The sequence below is a fragment of the Hemibagrus wyckioides genome, linkage group LG06 (genome assembly GCF_019097595.1).
Source record: "Hemibagrus wyckioides isolate EC202008001 linkage group LG06, SWU_Hwy_1.0, whole genome shotgun sequence".
In the NCBI taxonomy this organism is placed as follows: domain Eukaryota; kingdom Metazoa; phylum Chordata; class Actinopteri; order Siluriformes; family Bagridae; genus Hemibagrus; species Hemibagrus wyckioides.
The window spans coordinates 19926774-19947601 of NC_080715.1; the positions used below are offsets into that span (position 1 = coordinate 19926774).

A 20828-nucleotide genomic window follows, 5' to 3' on the forward strand; every position below is an offset into this window, starting at 1 on the left:
TTTGCAAATGCAAGAGCAGTAATTTAGGTTTGCCGGGCTGATGTAGATGTCTCCACTGCACAACAGTCTTATCATGGGTTCATCCTGTGAATGCTTATTTGCCACACGCTGTTAGACACTGTCACCGCTTCTGGCGTGTCTTTACGAAGCAGCTCGGATCTGCATGGCGTAAAGTTTTACGGCGATGGATTTGCCCTTGATGCATGTATTGAGTCAGTTAAAAATATTAAGTGCATATATGAGCAGCCAGCAGCAAGTTGTAAATGAACCTCAGAGATTCCATCTGTGCTGAATTGTTCTGCATAAAATAAAGATTCGCATGCTACAAAAAGATCTAGAAGAGCTTTACATTCTTATTTTAGTGTGGTAATATTGAGTAGAAAAGCAGCGTATGAAGCAATAGAAATTAGATAAACTCCTGTAAGCCATTAGCCATCGAGCTGAAATAAGATGCAGGTATTTTAGATTTTGTGTATATCAGTGTGTGCTGTTATTTTCCGTGTAGATACTACATCTCCAGCGCTGCATAGGCTTCAATACTGACGCATGTCTGTGCTGTCATTTCTCAGTGAGGTGTTTGCTGATGGGTGTAATCTTTAATGCTAGGATGGAGTCCCACTGCTTCACACTCCAGAGCTGAGCTGTGATGAGGAAAATAAGGACAGGTGTGCGTCTTGCGCATAAGTAATTTATGCCAGATGGCAAATATGTTTAAGATAAAAATCAACTGAACAGTTTTGTGTGTAGATAAAATTAAATAAAACGTTAAATTGGTTTGTACTCACACTTAGAAGATTGACTACTCCTAAAATGATGTGTCATGGGAAAGCAGAGCTTTATGCCTGAAAATGAGTTGAAGCGTGTGTTATGATCTATGTGTTACTCACATTATCAATGAATGACTGCGAACAGACAAAATGATTCTAGGAATTCTTAGGTGTTTGCCTGAAAATCTTAATCAGGGCCTGAGGATGAAAAGGGGGGAGACAAAGAGTTTAGTCTCATTTATCCACAAGAAACACTAATAAAACTGATCTTTGAAACGAATTCAAAAAAGCATAAAAGAATATCTTACACCTGTCTTGTGTGTCTTCCTTCTAGAAAGCTCTTTGGTATCCACTAAAGTGTCGTTAAACAAGCATAAATCTTTCTGCATTTCAGTTTTAACAAACAAGCTCTGGATTCTCATTTAGGTGATAATTAATTGCATTAAGCTTTAATTAATGAACAGAAATCTCAGTTGGAGGGCAGAGCCCTGAGATTTGAACGAATGCTTTAATCAGAGGCAAAGTGGATCATGGGGAGAGGGAAAGAGAGAGTGATGTTTACTAATGGAGAAGGGAGAACTGCCGTTCCACATCAGCTGCGGCGCTCCTTCCTCAGTCTCCAATATTGAGATGCATCTACTGCACTGCTGGAAAAATGAACAGTGACATAAAAGGACTCCAATAAGGAATTTAAACGGATGCATACTCAAATACGTCTTTTAGATCATCACTAGGCTGATGTAGTCGATACAATGTAGAAATAAATGGGTTAAATGCTATTGAATTTGTTTACATCCTTATGCTGAAAATGTACCGTACAGAGTTGTTGATTTTATAAATATGTAATGCATTATGACCAGGATTTAGCATTAGGACTAACCTAAAACTATTAAAAGATCTCTAGGATGTTTCCAAGATAAACATGTTGTCGGTAAATGACGCAGAACAAATAGCTCACACCTTTATAAGCTCTAAAATTACTGTAAGATTAGTGTAATGTGTAACATACTGTAACTTTACACTGCCTACCTGCTGCTTTTAATACACAAAGCTCCCAACATCTTGGCCCTGTGTTGCGCTGCACAAAAATATAAATATAAAATATAAATATAACATTGCTATGTTGGTTTCTAAATGCAAGAACAGCTACATTTGAGCATAAAACATGACAAAACTATTAGCCTTATTGTCTGTCACCAGTGACCATCTCTCTCTCTCTCTCTTTCACACACACACACCTGAAGTGAGCTGTGAATCTGCTAGATGTAAAAAGATGTAAGCAGTTAGCAATTGAAAGAATGACCCAAACAATTGTGTCTAGCCCAGCTAAATGAATATATAATATCATCTACTCAGTGTTAAATGTCCTATTACTAAACACCCTCATAACAAAATGAGATGTGAGCAGAGCTCATTGGCGTATTCGCTGTCTCATGCTGAAACTGAAAGGCACATACACATAGCGCATTTATCAAGATCGATTTTCACCCACAGTTTTTTATGTGCTGCTATCTGCAGAAAAACAGGAAACTGCCATAACTAATTATTTAACCTGCCATTAATACGGCTTGTGTCCAGTAGCGAGGGTTTTCTTTTGAACTGTGGGATGAAACACCGCTCACTGCCTCCTCATGAGTTTAGTATTATACTGATAGTAATTCAATAATCCAGTCATGATTTGTGCAGCCTTACCACTCTTTATCTAAATAGTAACGTGGTACATTCATATTCTTATCGCAAGCCATTAATTCATTTGCCATATAAACTAGAATTCCTAGAGTGTTTGATATAAAAATGACTTGAGGCAAAAGGAAGATGGAGAATCTGAGGCTTAGTTTCTCTCAAGCTTTCGATTTTGGTACGGTTTATATCGTAAGATGTGCTTTAAAAATTCTATTCTATCCTGTTTCTTTGATAACGCGTTTAAGAAATATCACATGAGCAAGCACACAAGTGTTGTTGTAGGGAATACTGGCCTACTACTGTGAGCATGATATTGCTTTTATATAACAGTTCTATAAACAGGAAATTAATATAGAGTAACTGACACTTCAGACACAATATGGCCAAATCATTTGCTTTATTTTTTCACCGTCAACAAAAATAGTTCCCAAAGAAGCCACAGCTGGATAGAGTGTTGTATGCTGATCACTGGTACCACTACTCATACACCGACAGGTAAAGACGTGGGTGTGTCCAGCAATGTGGGTGTGTCCAGCACTGTGACAAACATTTTGCAAATATGGAGTGAAACATGGTGTAGTGCCTACCAGTGGGAGTGAAAACAGTAGAGAGCATGTGATATGTGACAAAGAGCTCACGCTGCTACTCCTTCATCTTGTATGATATGATGCAGATATACACTACTGAATTTATAAACAAACGTCAGATCTCCCTCTGTAATGTTTCATCTAAGCGACTTGAAAAATTTGGAATGATTGTTACTCCACCCATTGATAAACATTATTACTATGGCAACCAGCAGTAGTAGCACCTACTGGCGACTTCACAGCACAGTGACCGGTGACTTGCAGTGATAGAATCACTGTATGTGTGAACACAACTTAAGTTTAGTACTAGTTTCAATGTAACGGAACTTTATATTGCGAACCCAGGCAAGCGAAATGACACAAACAGTGCTGTTAAACCAAATATCAGCATTCCTGGATTGCTGCTTGTCCAATCAAACTAGTGAAGCATAACTAACCTTTGTACAAACACCAATATATCCCATGTATCTCAGTTCTAAACCCAGGATGTAAATTGCTCTTGACCTTTTATGAATTTACAAAGCTTTATGCTGCTGTCTCCTTGAAAAGAAGACACGATATGCAAAGTCATACTGTAGATAAACCATAAGAGCACTAAAGATGACAAAGTTGATGTACTTTTTAATAAAGGCCAGTGTTGCAGGTGGGGGTTGTGGTATTGTGCGGTATATACGAAGCCAAAAGCTTCAACGTTATACAATTATATGAGCATATTGAATGAAGCTACGCTCATATCAATAAGCCCCGACACAATTAGATTATGAAAGTAACATAAATTCAAAGCTCTTAGCCATAGGAATTAATATTTAATAGTGTTTCCATACAACTGTCAGTGCAAAAGGTTAGCAAAATGGAGCTGTCCAAAAGCACAGGCACAAAGCCCAGAGTAGGAGAAAATCAAATTACATTGTTATCTGAATTTTATAGAGCTTTCAAACATTGCCAAAAGGGCATGTCATTGTCATTATCTCATTGTTATTGTTGTCTTCATTATTGTGTCTGTCATTACATCTTATCGTTTTCATTAATTGGATATATTTCAGCATAATTGATTTGAAAGATAACCGAATCACAATATCATAACATGTACTGCCGCTGTCCTCTTCGCCGTTACCGACTGAGGAACCACCAGTGGCATCGTGTTCATTTCATATACATTTATACATCATTTTTTCACATTTGTACAAGAGCAGCCCCAAAAATTTCCATAGTGCAGTGAGATGCTAGTCTCCATATGGAAGGCAGCTCATTAGAGCTCTCTCATTAATCTCTGCTGCATGATTAATACCCGGCCCATTTGAACTAGAGGCAGGCAGGAGCACACCGAATCACAAACTAATGAAGACGATTCACTACCCCCTCCCAACACTACTCGCACAAATATTGTTCTAAATGAGTAGAATTCTTATCCCCAGGCTAGATCGCTCAAACAAGTGTGACCACCTGTGCTACTTCCTTATTCTCTCTCATTCTCGCTCATTTACTTTTCCCAACCGTTTATTAAAATGGAAAATATATTTATTGTGCTCCTAATATAATTAATGCCACTGGAAATTAAAACAGATTAGATGTACTGTGGCTTCTGCTCATTATTACAGAATTGTGCAGAATTGAGAAAGGTTTTCCGGTTTATCTGCGCATTTGCATAACCCCACACACACACACACACACACACACACACAGACACACACACACAGACACATACACACACATCCCTGTAACAGTCTTTCAAGTCTCAACCCTTGCTGATCATTCTGCATGTTCACCGTCACTGTCCAACCCAATACTCATCTCACACACACACTTCTTTATCTTCCTCCTCCTCCCCATGACAACCCCTCAATTTCTCCTGCCTCTCACACACTTTCCATGTCTGCTAACTTCATTTCATGCCACGTCAGCTACCTAACCTCTCTCACCCCTTTTCACTCCCTGCATGCCAGGTGCTTCTATCACCTCTCACCTGTCCATCTTTCAAACATGCTTAGTCTGGCTCACTAACAACAGTCCTTCTCACTCTATCTTCCTCCAGTGATCACCCATCCATGCCGTACTGCTCATTTTCCTCTGACTTCATTAAGTGCTTTATGCTGCATTGCTGCACATGTTAATCACACTGAACTACTAATGTGTAATTCTGTTAAAGCCATTTATTGTTTCAGCCACATTACCGTTTTCAGTCTTAAAATGGTATTGTTTGTTGGTAATTTCCTAATGGTTTCCCACAATGAAACAAGAAAATTATACAAATCAGAATGCTGGGTATTTTGTGTCCTTTCTAGCAAAAAGACTGATGTTCAATCATTTCATTTTCATTTGTTGACAAAGTTCTAATTCTTGCATGTTCCAGTGTGACTTGTATACTGCACCAAGCAGCCAAACATGAATTTAAAATAACTAATACAAAAAAATACACAGCAATCATATGCCAGGATTTTGGAAAAGCTACATTTTCCCTTATCCAAAATGCAGCAAGAAAACGGTTTGCAGATCCATTTCGGAAAGTGGATTAAATATGGCTTATTTTCACCCTTTTTATGCACACTGTGACACACCCACCGACCTTTTTTATGTTGACCTTCACCACGCCATGGACTCTCCCCTATCCCCTTCCTTACTAATCACCCCCCTCATCATCGCCCTCACTCCCATGGTCGCTCCTTCCTCGTTCCCCACAGCTCTGTGACCTCTCTCCCGCTCTGTAACGGCCAGTGCAGCTCACTAACAGGTGCCCTACCCAGATAATTAACTGTGTGCATCCCCAAGCGGCATTGGGACGGCTCATTTGCACACTGCAGGAGACCTGTCTAATTGCATTTTCAGCAGGCTGATTAAAGCCAAGCCATAAATCACTCGTGCTGCTGACTTTGAATTGAGCCATCAGGCACGGCATGGCGTCTAGTAGAGCTATACACACAGGCCCACATACCACATGCTTATATTTCAGTAATGTCTGAGCTTCACAAGACTAGAACTGTAGTGTCTTGTTTACACACATAGTTCTAGCAGCATTTCCCTGCTGTCACTAGTACAGAGAGAGAGAGAAAAAAAAAAAGTTTGTGAATGTTTAGAAGTTCAACACAGCTGGCCTTTAGTGTGGTCTAAAGACCATCTAAAGTCAAGCAGAAACATGACTTAATGCTTGTTTTTATCTCTGTTTTCATGCTTATGTTTGTATGTCCATGTTAGAAGCTCATTGCTTAAGGGCAAATGAGCCTGACTTAAGCATCCATTTTCATCTGAAATGTTAAGCTTTCTAACCATGTTATATATAATGTACACCGTTATATATAATGTATAATGTCTAACCAATTCATATATTTATTATCTTGCACTGTGTGATGTAACCAGATGACTGATAGAGACAATAGACAATGACAGAACCAGGAGGGGGAAAAAAAGGAAAGAGATGTACAAGCTCTCTGCATGAGCAGTGGAGCGCAAAGATGAAGGACAAGCTCATGGAACTCTCGCAAACGCCTGACTGCTTTTATAATGCATCAGGTTTCCAACAGGTCTTACAAGATGCAGTAGCTTTAGCTGCATCTTTGTGGGATATGTTAATAGGGTTGTGCTTTTTTTTTCTATGCCAGAATAGACTTAATAAGAAATTAATATACCTGTACTGCTACAAAATCATACAAAATTTATAATCAGGGAACCAGGAGGAAACCCATGCAGAGAACATGCACAGTAACTCCACGCTGAGAGTACGAGTGTTTCAGCATAGAGTTTGCAAATGGAATCTATTTCCCTGAACAGTTGCTGCTTTTCCTAGAAATAACAATGCTTTGATGATAAGTGTGAAGACATGCTGTCAATTTCTCAAACAAGACACAAAAAACCTTAAGATGATCAGCAGTCATTTCACATACTGGAAAGCATATTCATGAGTCTACTGCAAGAAATCACTAAACAAATGCATAGTTATATATCGTGTATTGTTTTTTTTTGTTATATTTTTGTGTTATTTATATAATAACACTATATAACTATATAAAAGGAGCTTTTGTGACACAGAAAGTCAAATAACTGCAAAGGATATGTGTTGAAAGGGGAAATGTTGCCTGGCTATATTTGGTCTCCCGGCTTGGAAACTATAGAGATGCTAACTTTATGGGAAACTGGAGAGTGAAAAGAAATAAAAAAAGAAGAATGAGACAAAGCCTACAGACAGTTATTTCTCTTTTCCTGCCCTATGTAATGTGTCTACCCCGAATCCAGAGTTAATGAGGAGTAGCCTCGCCTCCATTCCCTACCTCTCGGCCCATTTAAGAAAGTAATCACACACACACACACATACACACACACACAAGCCGTGTCTATTAGTCCAAGATTAACATCATTACATCAGTACTGTGAACCACAAGAGACAGCTTTGGTGTCCAGAGCAAATCTGATTATTATGGATGTGACATGACACACTGGTGTAAAGAGGTGTATAGAGTGGTGGAGAATAGCAAAAAAGAGGAATGTGTGAAGTAGAGGATAAAGACAAAGAAAGAGGAAAGTGAAAACAGAGACAAGGGGATGAGGAGAAGTAGTGTACTTCATGGTGTTAACTCTCTTAGTCTGCTTACATACAGATTAGACGGCAACAGCTTGAGTCAACACTCTGGAGAACCAGCAGTTGTTGAAAACAACCAGGAGAGCAGCAAGATATATGCAGAAAACACACACACACACACACATATACAACAATACAAAATACACAGACCACATTTAACAGAATGACAAGCACCACACACCCAGAGATACACACAGATTCACTGCAACATTAATCATGAAACCACCGACCGTCACATGATATGACTTATCTGGGCTTTACACAGTGATTTTTTTTTTTCACGCCCTGTTTCCACTACATAGGGAAAGAAGCGAGACACTAAAGCTTTCATTACTGTGATGAAACCCTCTCAAATTCACCATGCCAGCAAGGTCAAACCGGCTTTTAATCATTCATTTACAGCTTCCTGCCGATACATATCATATTCATTACATTAAAGCTCAATTGATGTTTGTCTTAAATGTCATTGCTGTGGCTCCACATTGCGGGCTAGATATAAGTTTGGGGGTCACTTCGCAATGACAAACATCGTTCCTGTAGATGGAGCCGACAGATCTGACTCGGGCTATAATTACAAGGAGACTCGAGGGAGCGCAGCAGGGTCAAACTCACTCTGAGTTTTTTGACACGGTGCTCAGAGTATTGAATACAGCTGTGTGTACACTGTAACACATACCATGAGATTACACCCACGCTGTTTTTGTGAATGGGTAACTGGACACCAGAATGGTATGATGGTAAGGACACCAGTTGGATCATGTTGAGTGAGAGCTGCTTCAACAGCTCAATATTTTCACTATGGATGGGTAGGTGTCTATAAATGACTGTAAATCTGGCTGCTCTTTGCTCATTTTAGAGCCTTGCTTTATTTAATTATATTTTGACGCTAATGAAGATAATGGCTTTCGCATGCATGTTTGAACTTTTCTCTTCAGGAATGCCCATTAGTAGCTAATTCATTAAACATTACCTTAAACACGAAAGGAGTACAAGACCTAGCTTTCACGTGTGAAATTTATGGTGACAATCACCATATTTTTTCAGGAATTTACCAAGAGCCTGTACAGGAAGCTTTTAATTATAGATGCATTAATTCTAGAGCTGAAAGATGTTTTTTTTTAATAGACAAGGCCTTGAACAAGAGGGTGGGTACAAAGTGCATATGCTGGTTTCTAATTCTGCGTCAACACATGACAGGAAAATCACAGGGGCAGAGGAGAATGTACTCTCTAAATTGTGCTACTACATGATAGGAGGAAAAGGGGGAGCAGAAGATTTATTCATGTATGCTTCATAATAACTGGGACTGGGAGGCTAAAATGCCAGGCTTGTGATTTCATTTTAGACATTATGAAAATGGCCTCACATCCCTCTGGCTTTCTTTCAGGCATTGTGTTTGTGTGTGTGTGTGTGTGTATTTGTGTGCATAAGACAGAGAGTGAAAGAGACAGAGAGCATGAGATTGCACAATAGCTCATACCACTAGATATATCTTCAGCTTTAGCTTGTGGTTCATGTCAATGAGGAAGGTCCCTGCTTATGTCCATTAAAGCTGTAATAAGCAAGGACACTGGCTGTGCCTGAGAATGTGCAAGCGTAGTTACTAATGCCGGGGAGCCGTGAAGCTTCTAAATCCTACTGTGACTGTTTCAGGGTGTTCTCTATTCAGCGCTGCCTTTCTCCGCTTCCATTTTGCACAAATTTCTCAGTCTCCTCTCACATTGTCCACTGGCCTCTTTTTGCCAACATCAATCCTCTTAGCTTGTCAGTCTCTGTCTGATGGCAGCAGTGAGGTGTGGAAGAAAGAGGGCTGCTCTGCTAGCATGAAGCCTTGGAGAGTAGCTGACTACTCGTAATCAATAGTTCTGCCTTACTGATCTGCATTCATCTTCATATATATTTACTTGTAGAGATGGACTGGTTGAGCTTAAAATATTCCACACCATTGCATTAGTATGGAGAAAACTTTAAATAGAATTAGCATTTTAATTAATTGAGTACATGTGGGGGAAAATGTGGCTTAGTGCTTGGCACTTTTGTCTTGCACCCCTGGGGTTGGGGGTTCAATTCCTGCCTCCGCCCTGTGTGTGCTTAGGGGATTTCCTCTGAATTTTCTGGTTTCCTGCCCCCATATCAATGACATTCCTGTTAGGCTTATTGGCATCTCTGGTATGTGTGTGTGATTGTTGCCTGTGTTGGGATGGGTTGTCCAGGGTTTCCCCCTACCTTGTGCCCTGACACCCCTGGGCTAGGCTCCAGCTTCCTCATGACCCTGTGTAGGATAAGCAGTACAGAAAACGTGTATGTGTATACAGTATGTGCTATAGAAGTACATTCTCCTATAGACTATTCTTGTAAGGCACTAGTTCCTAATGCGCTATAAATCACTTCGCTGGATCCTGGAAATAAGCTCTGGAAAAATAAACCCTAACAAATTTCAAGCACATTGAGTTTATACCAAATTCCTTCAGGGTAATTTTGCATCTGTAAAAATAAATTGCTATTCAGCTTGCCAATGACGTATCCTGTTTGCTGAAGTTCAATTATATAGTTATTGTACCTTCAAGCAGCCATGCTAAGAATTGTCTATTAGAAAGTAATCAATGACATGCCTCACTGTTGATAAAAAAATGTCATTCTTAAGGTGTGTGAGTTCATCCAGGTTATGAATAAATGTCTGGCAGGACTACTAGAGGATGCTGTATTCATGCTAGTGGGGATGAATAAAGAAAAGTCTCATTAAAATGAACTTTGTTTCTCTGCCAACGTACAACGCAAAGATACAACCTCATCAAATTGATTTTCATATGGAAGTCTCGCAGGGGGGTAACAGCGTTTTTGCACGAGCTTCGTGGTGCTCCGTTCACTCAATTAACCACATAATACAATCGATTTACGCCCAGAAAGAAGTCATACACCAGCAATTTCCCATGAGCCTCTTGACATGTCTTTTATAGGACAACCTATAAAAGTTAAATTACATGACGTCTAAAAATACAGGAGGAGAGCTGTTCAAGTAGAAAAAGGCTTTCATCTCATGTATGTATATAGCGGCAGGTGGGCACAGTATTGGGATACTTACAGTCCTGCTTGGAGCTTGTGATACTTGAAAGCACAAGATGCTGTGTTATTATCATTTTTTCCCCTAGTAAATGAAGAGTGCAGAAAATATTAAATTGGCCTAACAGCAGGCATATTTTCAGAATATATTATTTTCCACTGCATTGCTGGTAGATTGTAATAGGTGTAGTGGGGGGTACAAGGAGTGAGTTGAAGGGCGTTGAAATAACTCCTGTGCTCCATTCATTGAAGTAGTGTCTGAATTTCACATCTATATTTCAGATCCGTCCTGCAATTATTCAGTGCTTGCCTAAATAAATGTGTGGCTAAGCCACTCATTTTCAACCTGGCACATATGTCAACCTGTGCTAATGTTAAGCTGCCAGGGCTGTTGGCACACACGTCTCCCAGGTGCTAGAGATGCACCTAGCGTCTGCTGTCCAAGCAGCTCAGCATGAGAGACTGCCAGCTAAAAAGCATTAAAAAAAATAATAAAATCAGGCTTTATTCCAAAGAATGAACATCAACACAAATGGTTGTACTCTGCATAGCACATGCCTTCTAGTCTTTTCTTTTAGGACAGCTAACATAATGAAAATCAATGAAAGGCTTATTATTTTTTACTGCTCTGCGGCTGTGATTACAGTTGTGTTGTGTGCTTCGCATGCGCTGGACTACTGAACTGCATGCACAGCAGGAGTGTACGGCTCACGGTAGCCTACTGCGGTCAAACCTGAGAGCTACTATCACTACGGTACAGCATCCCGGCTTCCAAAAAAGATTTAAAAATGCTTGATGAATGCACTGTTGCTCTGGCAAACAGCAGCAAGTTACATATAAAACAGCAATAAAATGTTCTTGGAGCACGCTAAATCATAGATCACCAAAAATCGCCAAATCATAAATCATCCTAATCAAATCTTACTAAACCTCATCTAGCTATTGGTAGAGGCAGATGGGAATTTGCTTTTATTTACCCTACAACCATCCAAAATAAAAGAAATGAAAGTGCATGATTCAGTATTGTGACATAGGGCGTGGTTACTATATCGTTTCTCCTGTGCTGGACCCTCAAATGCTTATGATCTGCTTCCACATAAACAACAGCAGTCAAATAAACACTAAGCAAAAGAGCAGTAGTGACTCATACAGTTAATGCTCTGGGTTGTTGATTGGAAGTCCTTGAGAACGGGTCTTTACCCTCTCTACTCCAGGGGTGCTGTATCACGGCTGGGCCTGAGCTATGACCCCAAGTTCCTAGTAAGCTGGGAAATGTGAAGGATATCATTTCACAGTGCTGTAATGTATATGTGACAAATAAATAAAAGCTTCTTCTTTCTCTAGGCTAAAGGTTAATATCCTAAATCCTTCATCTTCAGTCTCTGATAAAGCATTGACTTGATCGGTGAGTATTTTTAGGTATGTAGCACTGGTGCTCCCTTTTCAGAAATCTAGGTGTGCAAACGAAAATTTAGAAACACTTTAAAGCCATGGAGGTGAAGCATTACAAATGAAGCCTGGCTACATACTAGTAAACTTGGTTGTTAACTGTCGTGTCAAAGCAACACTGGATCAGGACTAATTTCAGTAGCTAGTATTTCATGACAGCTAGCAGTTGCCTTTAAGTTCATTTAAGTAGTACATTTTCTGAAAGACAAAACAATGTAAAAAAGAAGTACTTAGCTATATTTAGATATCTTGGCTATTTTATACCACAAGGCTTTCTCAGAACACCTCTCCAGATCTTCACAATTACCAGAAGCTTCTGGCACTTTCTCTTCACACACAAAGGAAATTGATAACTGAAGCAATCATAACCAAACCACCTGATGGCCAGTCCATCTGTGCCTGTTAGTTTAGATGTCCTGTGATAATAAAGGTTACAAACTAGTACAAAAGGTATCACTTCTTACAGTATACTGACAGGCTATGTATGAGATCGGTAGATAACTCAAGAGGTAAAAGGTATCACCATCAGGTCCGTGAGTGATTCTGCAATAAATTTTAATTGATTATAATATAACAATGTTGAATAAAGTGCAACAAAGCTGAATGCTAGCTAGCTAATAAATACTATAGTTTAGGAGATAGCTGATTAATCCAAGCTTCAAATATTCACACATGATCTTAATAACAGTTTAGTTTCTCTTGCAAAAACGAAAAAGAAACTAATTGTTAACTGACCTACTGATATAATTTTGTTTCTCTGTTTGGTTTCTAATCGTTTTGCCCGCATTCTCCAATCTCCATCAGAGCAGTGCTGCTCCTCACAGTCAAAAACTGTAATTTCCTTGACATAGTTTAATCCTGTGTGTAATCAAATTTCATCAGGTTTGACATATTACCAGATTGTGCAACTACTTGGTTAAGGAATTTACTGTATATCACCAGGATTTCTTCTCATCTCCTTTTTGAAGCCAGATTCTATCCTCTGTGCCACACTTACATGCTGTGTTTTCCATCTCTGTGCATCAAAGAGCCTGACAGACCTCACAGTAATTTGCCAAGTTTCTCTTCTTTTTCTTTTAATTGTTCGAATATCCATTGATGATGAGTTTTCTTTCTTCCCAAGCATCAAAAACAGGCAGTGAATTTGTTCTGAGACTTGTCAACAATGAATCGTTTCAGTTGTTGCTGTCAAATACCTAACCTAAACTGTGAGTTAGGCTGGTGTTCCTCTTTTATTTACTGCACAATGAACCATTATCCAAGAAACTAATTAACACACACAGCAGTGTGTTTCACGGAACAAGTGGGTTTCACACTGGGGTTCCTGCTGCTGCTATCCTAGGAAAATGGCATGTGAAGTGTGGCAGTTTTCTAAGCATTGCTGCTTTGTCAAGAACATTGTCAAGAGACATTTCAATTTTCAGGTAACACTATCAGCTCATGATATCATTTGAGACGATCACACCCTGGGAGGGAGAGCTGTTTAATAAATTAGCCCAAGGCTAAGAAACACCTTATGCTGAGTAAGAATTCATATATTATGGACAAAATGATGAAGAGATTTAGTGTCTCCTGGAGCAACTCTGTAGCATTGTCTATGTTACACTAATCTTTTCCTAAAAGTTGGTCGTCCACACTGAAACATCTGAAAACGTCCTTGTACTGCACAAGTAAAATGTAAGATGCTTCGACCTGCGTCATTTCCGCCGCGTTTATTGACTTTCTGGCTCTGAATGTTTGCTGAATTGGTCACATGACTGTGTCACATGACAAAATGCGTCATCGCATTCGAAAACCTCCGTTTTCAAATTTATCCACTTTGGAGAGTGTTTTCAAAAAGTTTTTCGCCGTCTCAGTGTAGATGGAAGGCCACAACGGACAGAAAAATAAGCGTTTGTAAATCTGGCCTGTATGTTCAGATAACAGCTGCACACTGTGCATATGTGTAAAAACTGAAGAATTGTCTTTAAGTGAACAGATCGCTGTGCATTCTAATTAGAGCAGTGGTAAGAATATTTCTTTTTGTTTAACACTTAGTCATGGTGGTCAAGGTTTTGTAGTTCCCTCTGGAAATGGACATAATATCTTTAATCTGTAAAAGACATCTGGTTTTATTAAATGATTCACCCAAAAAAATTTTTTTTGCTTAAATAAAGTTTTTTAATAATAACTGCATTATTTATTCTCTTCAAGTTGGAAATAAGTGTAAAAGTTTGCCTGCCTGTGGCCAATTTCTTATTAAACAACTTTTTAAGTGAATGTTCTGGATAAAATTTCATAACTCATGCAATTACTGTAGATGACCTGTGATATTACGGGCTAAAAACTAATATGAAAGGTTTTCATTTTTTTTACAGTTTACTGACAGTCTATCTAGGAATTTGGTAGCTAGCTGAAGAAAGGGAGCTGATGAATCTGTGTAAAACCAAGGAACCAACCATTTTTCATATAAATTTTTAACATAAATATATTTAAACTGTAAAAACACATCTGTATTTAAATAATGAAAACACTAGTATTTATTAATCAGTTCCTTTGTTTAAATAGAATTTATTAATGCACTTATCTAAGATGGTACATTATTTATTCTTTTCGTTTGAAAAAAGCTGGGAATGAGTATAACATTTTGGCTGCCATGGCCATTTTCTTATTAAACAACTTTTTTTTTTTTTTGGTGAATTTTCTGGATGTGACATTAAATATTCATGAGTTCACTTGGCATAACACTGAATTGAGCAACATATCAGAGTGTTACCAAAATAAATGCAGCTTGCTAAACGACAGATAATTAGCCAGTTGGGAACACTGACGTTAAAATGTTAGTCACACGACAGGCCTAAATTAAAAAATAATGCCCTCCAACCAGGAGAGCTGATCTGATTTGAGACAATTACGCACATCAAGTAGCTCATTGATAGGTGTGCTTGATTGGTACATGGAATCCGTGCAGTTCATTTAGTCATTTTTTCATTAAAAATGAATTTCACAAGAGACAAACCCAGTGATTCATTATAACGAGATATGTGTTAGTGGCTCAAACAAGCACTGACTCATTTTTTTTGAGCGGTGTATGAACATAAAGCTTAACTTTTTAATTAGCACTAACTGTGACTTGTTAGAAATAACTATTTAAAAGGTTGAAGAAGTGGTGGCTGGGGCGTTACAGTGGCACATTATTACCGCACAGAGCACTCTGATTTCAGCTAAGCAAACAGACAAATGTATGTTCAGGGTCTGTATAAAGGTCATGCGTAAAAAAAACACAATTTTAATACACTCGTTTGGGACCAAACTAGAGCTCCAAAAGAGCACCAGTGACACTTTCCTCCTCATTACTGCCAGGTGACACACCTAAGTGTTCACACATGAACATTGCTTCTGGGCATTTATGACTGCTCCTGCTGCTGCTGAGTGCGAATGAGATTTAGAGAAATGCCTTCATTACGGCATTTAACACCACGATGGACTGTCTCCCCTGAGACTGGCACAGCACATAATTCATCACAGTGATCTTCATTTAAACTAAATGGACAGAGCTCCTCGACAACATACATTAACAACGACCTGAGAGTCAAGTGGTCCAAAGTGAATGTCTCTCTCAGAGAAATCCAGGTTGAGACTGATCACTACGGAGATTGTGAGAGAGAGAAAAGATCAAGTATAGTCATTTCAGCACACTCCATGGCCCAGTTCAAATTGTTTCTCTATCTATCTATCTATCTATCTATCTATCTATCTATCTATCTATCTATCTATCTATCTATCTATCTATGCCTACTTTTTTATTTTACGTCTCACAAATAGCTGTTTTTTTGGCAAACAAGTAGAGTCATAAGCAAAAGTATTAGGGTCATTAAAACTTAATAATTGTAAGTAATGAGAAATGTTTCCTCCTGAATTTCACAGAAACAAAATTTTGTGGACACTTGACCATCACATTCATGTGTGTTTTTGGACATCCCATTACAAATGTATTCCCTCTTTGCTGTTATAATCACCTCCACTATTCTGGGAAGGCCTTCCACTAGATGTTAGAGCATGTGGGGATTTTTCCATTTACTCACAAGAGCCTTAGTAAGGTCACACACATAAGTCAGGTGTGGAGGCCAAAGGTGTTCAGTGGGGTTGATGTCAGGGCTCTGTGAAGGCCATTCGAGTTCTTCCTCTTCCATCTTGGCAATCCATGTCATTATGGATCTCACTTTGTGTACATGCTGGAACAGGTTTCGACCCAGTGAAGGGAAATTGTAGTGCTACAGCATCCTATACAATTGAGTGTGTCCAACTTTGTTACCGTATTGGGGAAGAACCACATTATGGGTGTGATGTTCAGCAGTCCACATACTTTTAAATCATTTACAGCTCCTTGAAATGTCTTCACGACTACAAGTCCCATAGGTTATGCATTACTAGATATTTTAAAATGTTCCCAATGACTAAAGACCTTCATCAATAAAACAATAAAGAGCTCTTGACATCTAATAAGGTCACCCTGACATCTTAAGATCCATGATCTGTCTATATACATCTACACCAGACTACTTTTGGCAGCATATTCAGAAACCAACTAGGAGACACATTTAAGCCTGGAACAGCAGGAAATGACATAGGCTATCATACGCTATGTTTACCTTCAGTATGATGCGTCATATTTCTCACTTTCATAAAAATTACTAACCTGTAATATTGATTGTCGTTGCTGCAAAAATTCCAACCTTAACAATTTTTAGATTAACCTTTAGAAATATCATATAATATTTAATAGTCATAGATTTAGTTAGTAATGTGATTCTAGTTGACTTTTTACTTTAAACTTCTTTCATTAAACATGGTTTCTATTCATTTTGGTTAATGGCTTACCCACAATGCTGTTGAACTACCTGCTGGTAATGACACTATTGGGAATTGGTCCTTGCTTCAAATCTAGCTAAAGAGACAGTGTATACTCTGCTTCAAACTGATTCCAAAGCATCAACATTCATACTTATGATCCCAACATTCATCATCAAGCTAGTCATTTTACAGATCGCAAATTAGTTGAGTTGACTCGCTGCCATAACTCACAACAGCACCGTACCACTGCATAGCAAGCTGGAACATGGGGTCCAGTGTTTGTTGTCTTCACTGCTTCTGTGTTACACTAATATGAAATGAATACCTTTTTATGAACAAACAGTGAAACCTGGCCTGCTTACGTTTGAGGTTGCTGAAACCTTTTCTCTGATTTTTTCAATTCAATTATAGTAATTGTGAATGTATGAATGTACAGGTAATATATGTCATTCCATAATACCCCTGACCAGCCCTAGTGCAACATAAAACTAAGGGGGGGTTAATTTGCACCTCTGATATGTATCACTCTGGTGAAACATGGATATATTGTACCTTTATAGACTTTATCAATCATACATTTTCTAATCTTCAGGAAAGTGTCATGGTCACGGTTGAGCCAGGTCCTAATTCCACGATCATCTACGCCGGCGCACACCCCAATTGGATAGTGAGTCAATCGCAGGGCAACCAGAACACCCACATGCACACCTAGGACAATTGAGCACGGCCAGTCCTCCGAGAGGAATCAGGATCGAATCTGGGGCGCTTGATGCACCCATTTAAAATATATAAATGGGAGCGAATTAGTTTTCAGAGTATACGTTTACATTCTATAGATTCAACAGATGTCGAGTAACACCTTACTGATGAGGAAATGTGTATCCGAGTGCCCTTTTTTCTGAGAGTTTGGGTACTATCACTATCTTCTCTGATTCTCCTGATTACTTCTGAAATTCTCTGTAGTCTATAGGTCCAGCCAACCAACAAGAGGTGCTCCTGTAGTATGAGTGTTACTACAGTGCTGAGTTTCAGTATGATAGCTCGCGGTTCTGGATGTATTTTCACACTACACAAGGATTTTCTTTTATATAGAGAGAGTCGTAGACCTACTATTTAGTGCGGTACCGTGCGGTTCGAGACATTGCCTACTTAGCGTGTATGCTTACTGGTCAGTATAAAGTGCTCTATCTCCACCTGCTGTCGTGTGGAAAGAACCGGAGTGTGTCCCAGCAGGCAACACACACACACACACACACACACCCGTGTGCACGCGGACTCCATCAGCGCAGCGCGAGAGCACCATGTCACTCTCACTTAGCGCTCAGACTCGGACCAAGAAGTGTGCAAGTTAATGACAGGGGCAGTGTGAACTGAGATCAGTGGTGGATAGTCGCTCGTGAGAGTGGCGGTGAGGGACGGGTTAACACATTCTGCTGTCCAAATGCTCGCCCTGCATCAAACCACATCAGATTTAAGATATTTCCATTTAAACATCTGACTCATAGCGAGTTGATCTCACATCGCAACAAGCAAATATATTTCGAGCACTTTCCCGGTGCAAATACCCACCTCGAACCGGAGACTTTAAATGTATCCTCTGCAAGAGTGTGTTCATGCACAACGTGTTCATGCACTAGAAGCAAGTGCGAATACTGTGGCATTGCTCTCTAAACAAGCCCGGCTTAAGCTGTCAAAAGAAACGCTTTCTCCAACAGGACGTGCCCGAACTGCAAAACGCCACGAAACAAAATTAAGCCTCGCTGCTGTGGCGTCTCCTTTCTTCCACACAGCCTTTTCAGCCCTCACTCACACACTCTGTGCACACTCAGACTAGCCCAAACGCTCCCACGCGCGCCAGTCACCTCAGCATCACTTCACCGTACCTTCACTGCCGCTGACGAGCAAGCCGAACACGAAGAGCAGCTTCCCAATCATTGTTTCTGAGGGATACGTGCTGACCGACGACCGCTGTCCGTTGCTCGAAGTGAGTTGTATGTGCGTGAGGAGACAGGAAGGGGGGAAAAAAACACCGCTCTTCGATTCGCCCGCTTCTCTGCCGTCTCGCGCGCGTCCGTTGCTGAGGCGCGCGCGCGCACTCGTCAAGATCCGCCACTGGAGAGAGGCAGCGCGAGCTCAGCCTCAGTTGCCACCGTTTCGAGTCGTTCAAACTAACCATTCAACTGAATCGAACTGTGCAAGATTTGATTCGTTTGATTCCTTACTCAGTGCGGCATTTCTGTTTCTGGTATATATATAGATATTACTGGTTCGTCTTGAAAGGAGTCGTATATCTCACAAGTCAACTTGTCTACTGGAATTTGGAGTGATAAATCCTCTGCCACATAGCCACGCCCACTGAATGAACACTGATATACCATCCAGAAGAGAAGAACCGTAGAGCAACGTAAGACCAAGTGCTCAACACATACCATGTGACCCCAGTTCACACACATGCACTTTAATTTAATAGCAGTGAAGTTGACGAATGTGAACGCAAAGCAGGGTTTTAAACCACAGGAACTAGGGTTCTATCAAGACAAGGCTTGTGGCAACACATTAAAAGAATGTTGCACTGATACATTAAGAGGAAACTATTTAAAGCATCATCACAGTGGAGCTACAAGAGGAGGAAAGCCTGTACAAATCAACAAAGCTGATTCAACCTGCAATGAAAAAGCTGAAAAAATGTCATACACTTGTGCCAAGGATAAAATTCTTCATCAGATAAATGAACCAATTAACTGCAAACTCAAAGAATGTGGAGTAGTGGTACTGAAAAGATACATGGTATAAATGAACTTGTGTACTTGTGTATGTATCCTGTGTAACAAGTCATGGTAAATGTGCACAACTATATGCTGGAAAGACTGCTAGATGGAACGGAACAAAGTCTGAACATTACAGAAATTGATTTGCCAGCTTTCAATGCATTATTACATAAATAGAGTCCTGACCTTCTGTGTCCTGTGTGATTCATACAGTAAATATACCGTGATTTATTTTATGAGCTTTTTGGCTGTTGGTATGAAGAAAGTTCCTGTGTGAGTTAATCACCCTTATCCCACAGCGCTGTGGAATTTCTGAATCTGAATGACCCAAAGGAGTTTATTAATTTTCTATAACAGCATGGCTCAGACAATAGTGCCATCTGCCATTCCCGGCTTATTATTAAGTAATTCCTCTTAAAGTATATTATTCGGTTACTGCTATTAATTATTCAGTAACTACATTGACTTTAATAGGACAGGCATGTGGTAAGGAGAGTGAGGAAAGTGTAGACCTGCTGATAGAACCTTGGAATATCTTCTCTTATTTGTCTATATTTAGATTTTATATTTTTTAATGAATACATTTCTTGTATTTTAACATGTATTTCATGTATGTATTTAATTTACCTTTACATTTGGCCATTACAGTTTTGATTTTTCTTTTTAGTATATGTTAACTTATAGTAATGAGGAAATAATACTGATATTGTTCTCATCAATATTCAGACCTCAGGTATAACTATGGACAGATGCACAGTGTAGCATATTGATTAGAATTGGCTGAAAACAGAAATATCTTAGAGAATTCTGACCTTGAACTTAATCATGTGAGGTATCGATTCAAGCAAGGATCAGTCTAAAAGTCTACTGTCTAAAAGCTTGTTCTATCCACAACAAATAAACAATGCTTTGTAAATCTAATAACTATAGCATGTCATCCAGGGCATCGTTAAATACAAAAAATGACACTATCAATTAATTAATCATATCATCCTTGTAAGGTCCACAGAAAAGGAGTTTTTACTGACTGCAACTCTCAGCAGTAGATGCAGCATTTTTTTTACCACTGCCTAAGCTGAACACTGCTTTCTGCTACTGTACTTCTAGCACATCA

At 39.4% G+C, this 20828-nt stretch overlaps 1 protein-coding gene across 1 annotated transcript in view; it reads right to left on the bottom strand.

Annotated features, from left to right (window-relative positions):
* ncam2 (neural cell adhesion molecule 2) overlaps window positions 1-19233 on the bottom strand; it is a 163355-nt gene extending 144122 nt beyond the window's left edge. The window contains 4 exon segments of the mRNA XM_058393724.1: window positions 18830-18917; window positions 18919-18976; window positions 18978-19036; window positions 19039-19233. Coding sequence (XP_058249707.1) covers window positions 18830-18917; window positions 18919-18976; window positions 18978-19036; window positions 19039-19122 — 289 coding nt within the window. The 5' untranslated portion in view covers window positions 19123-19233.
* Between the last annotated feature and the right edge of the window lie 1595 nt (window positions 19234-20828).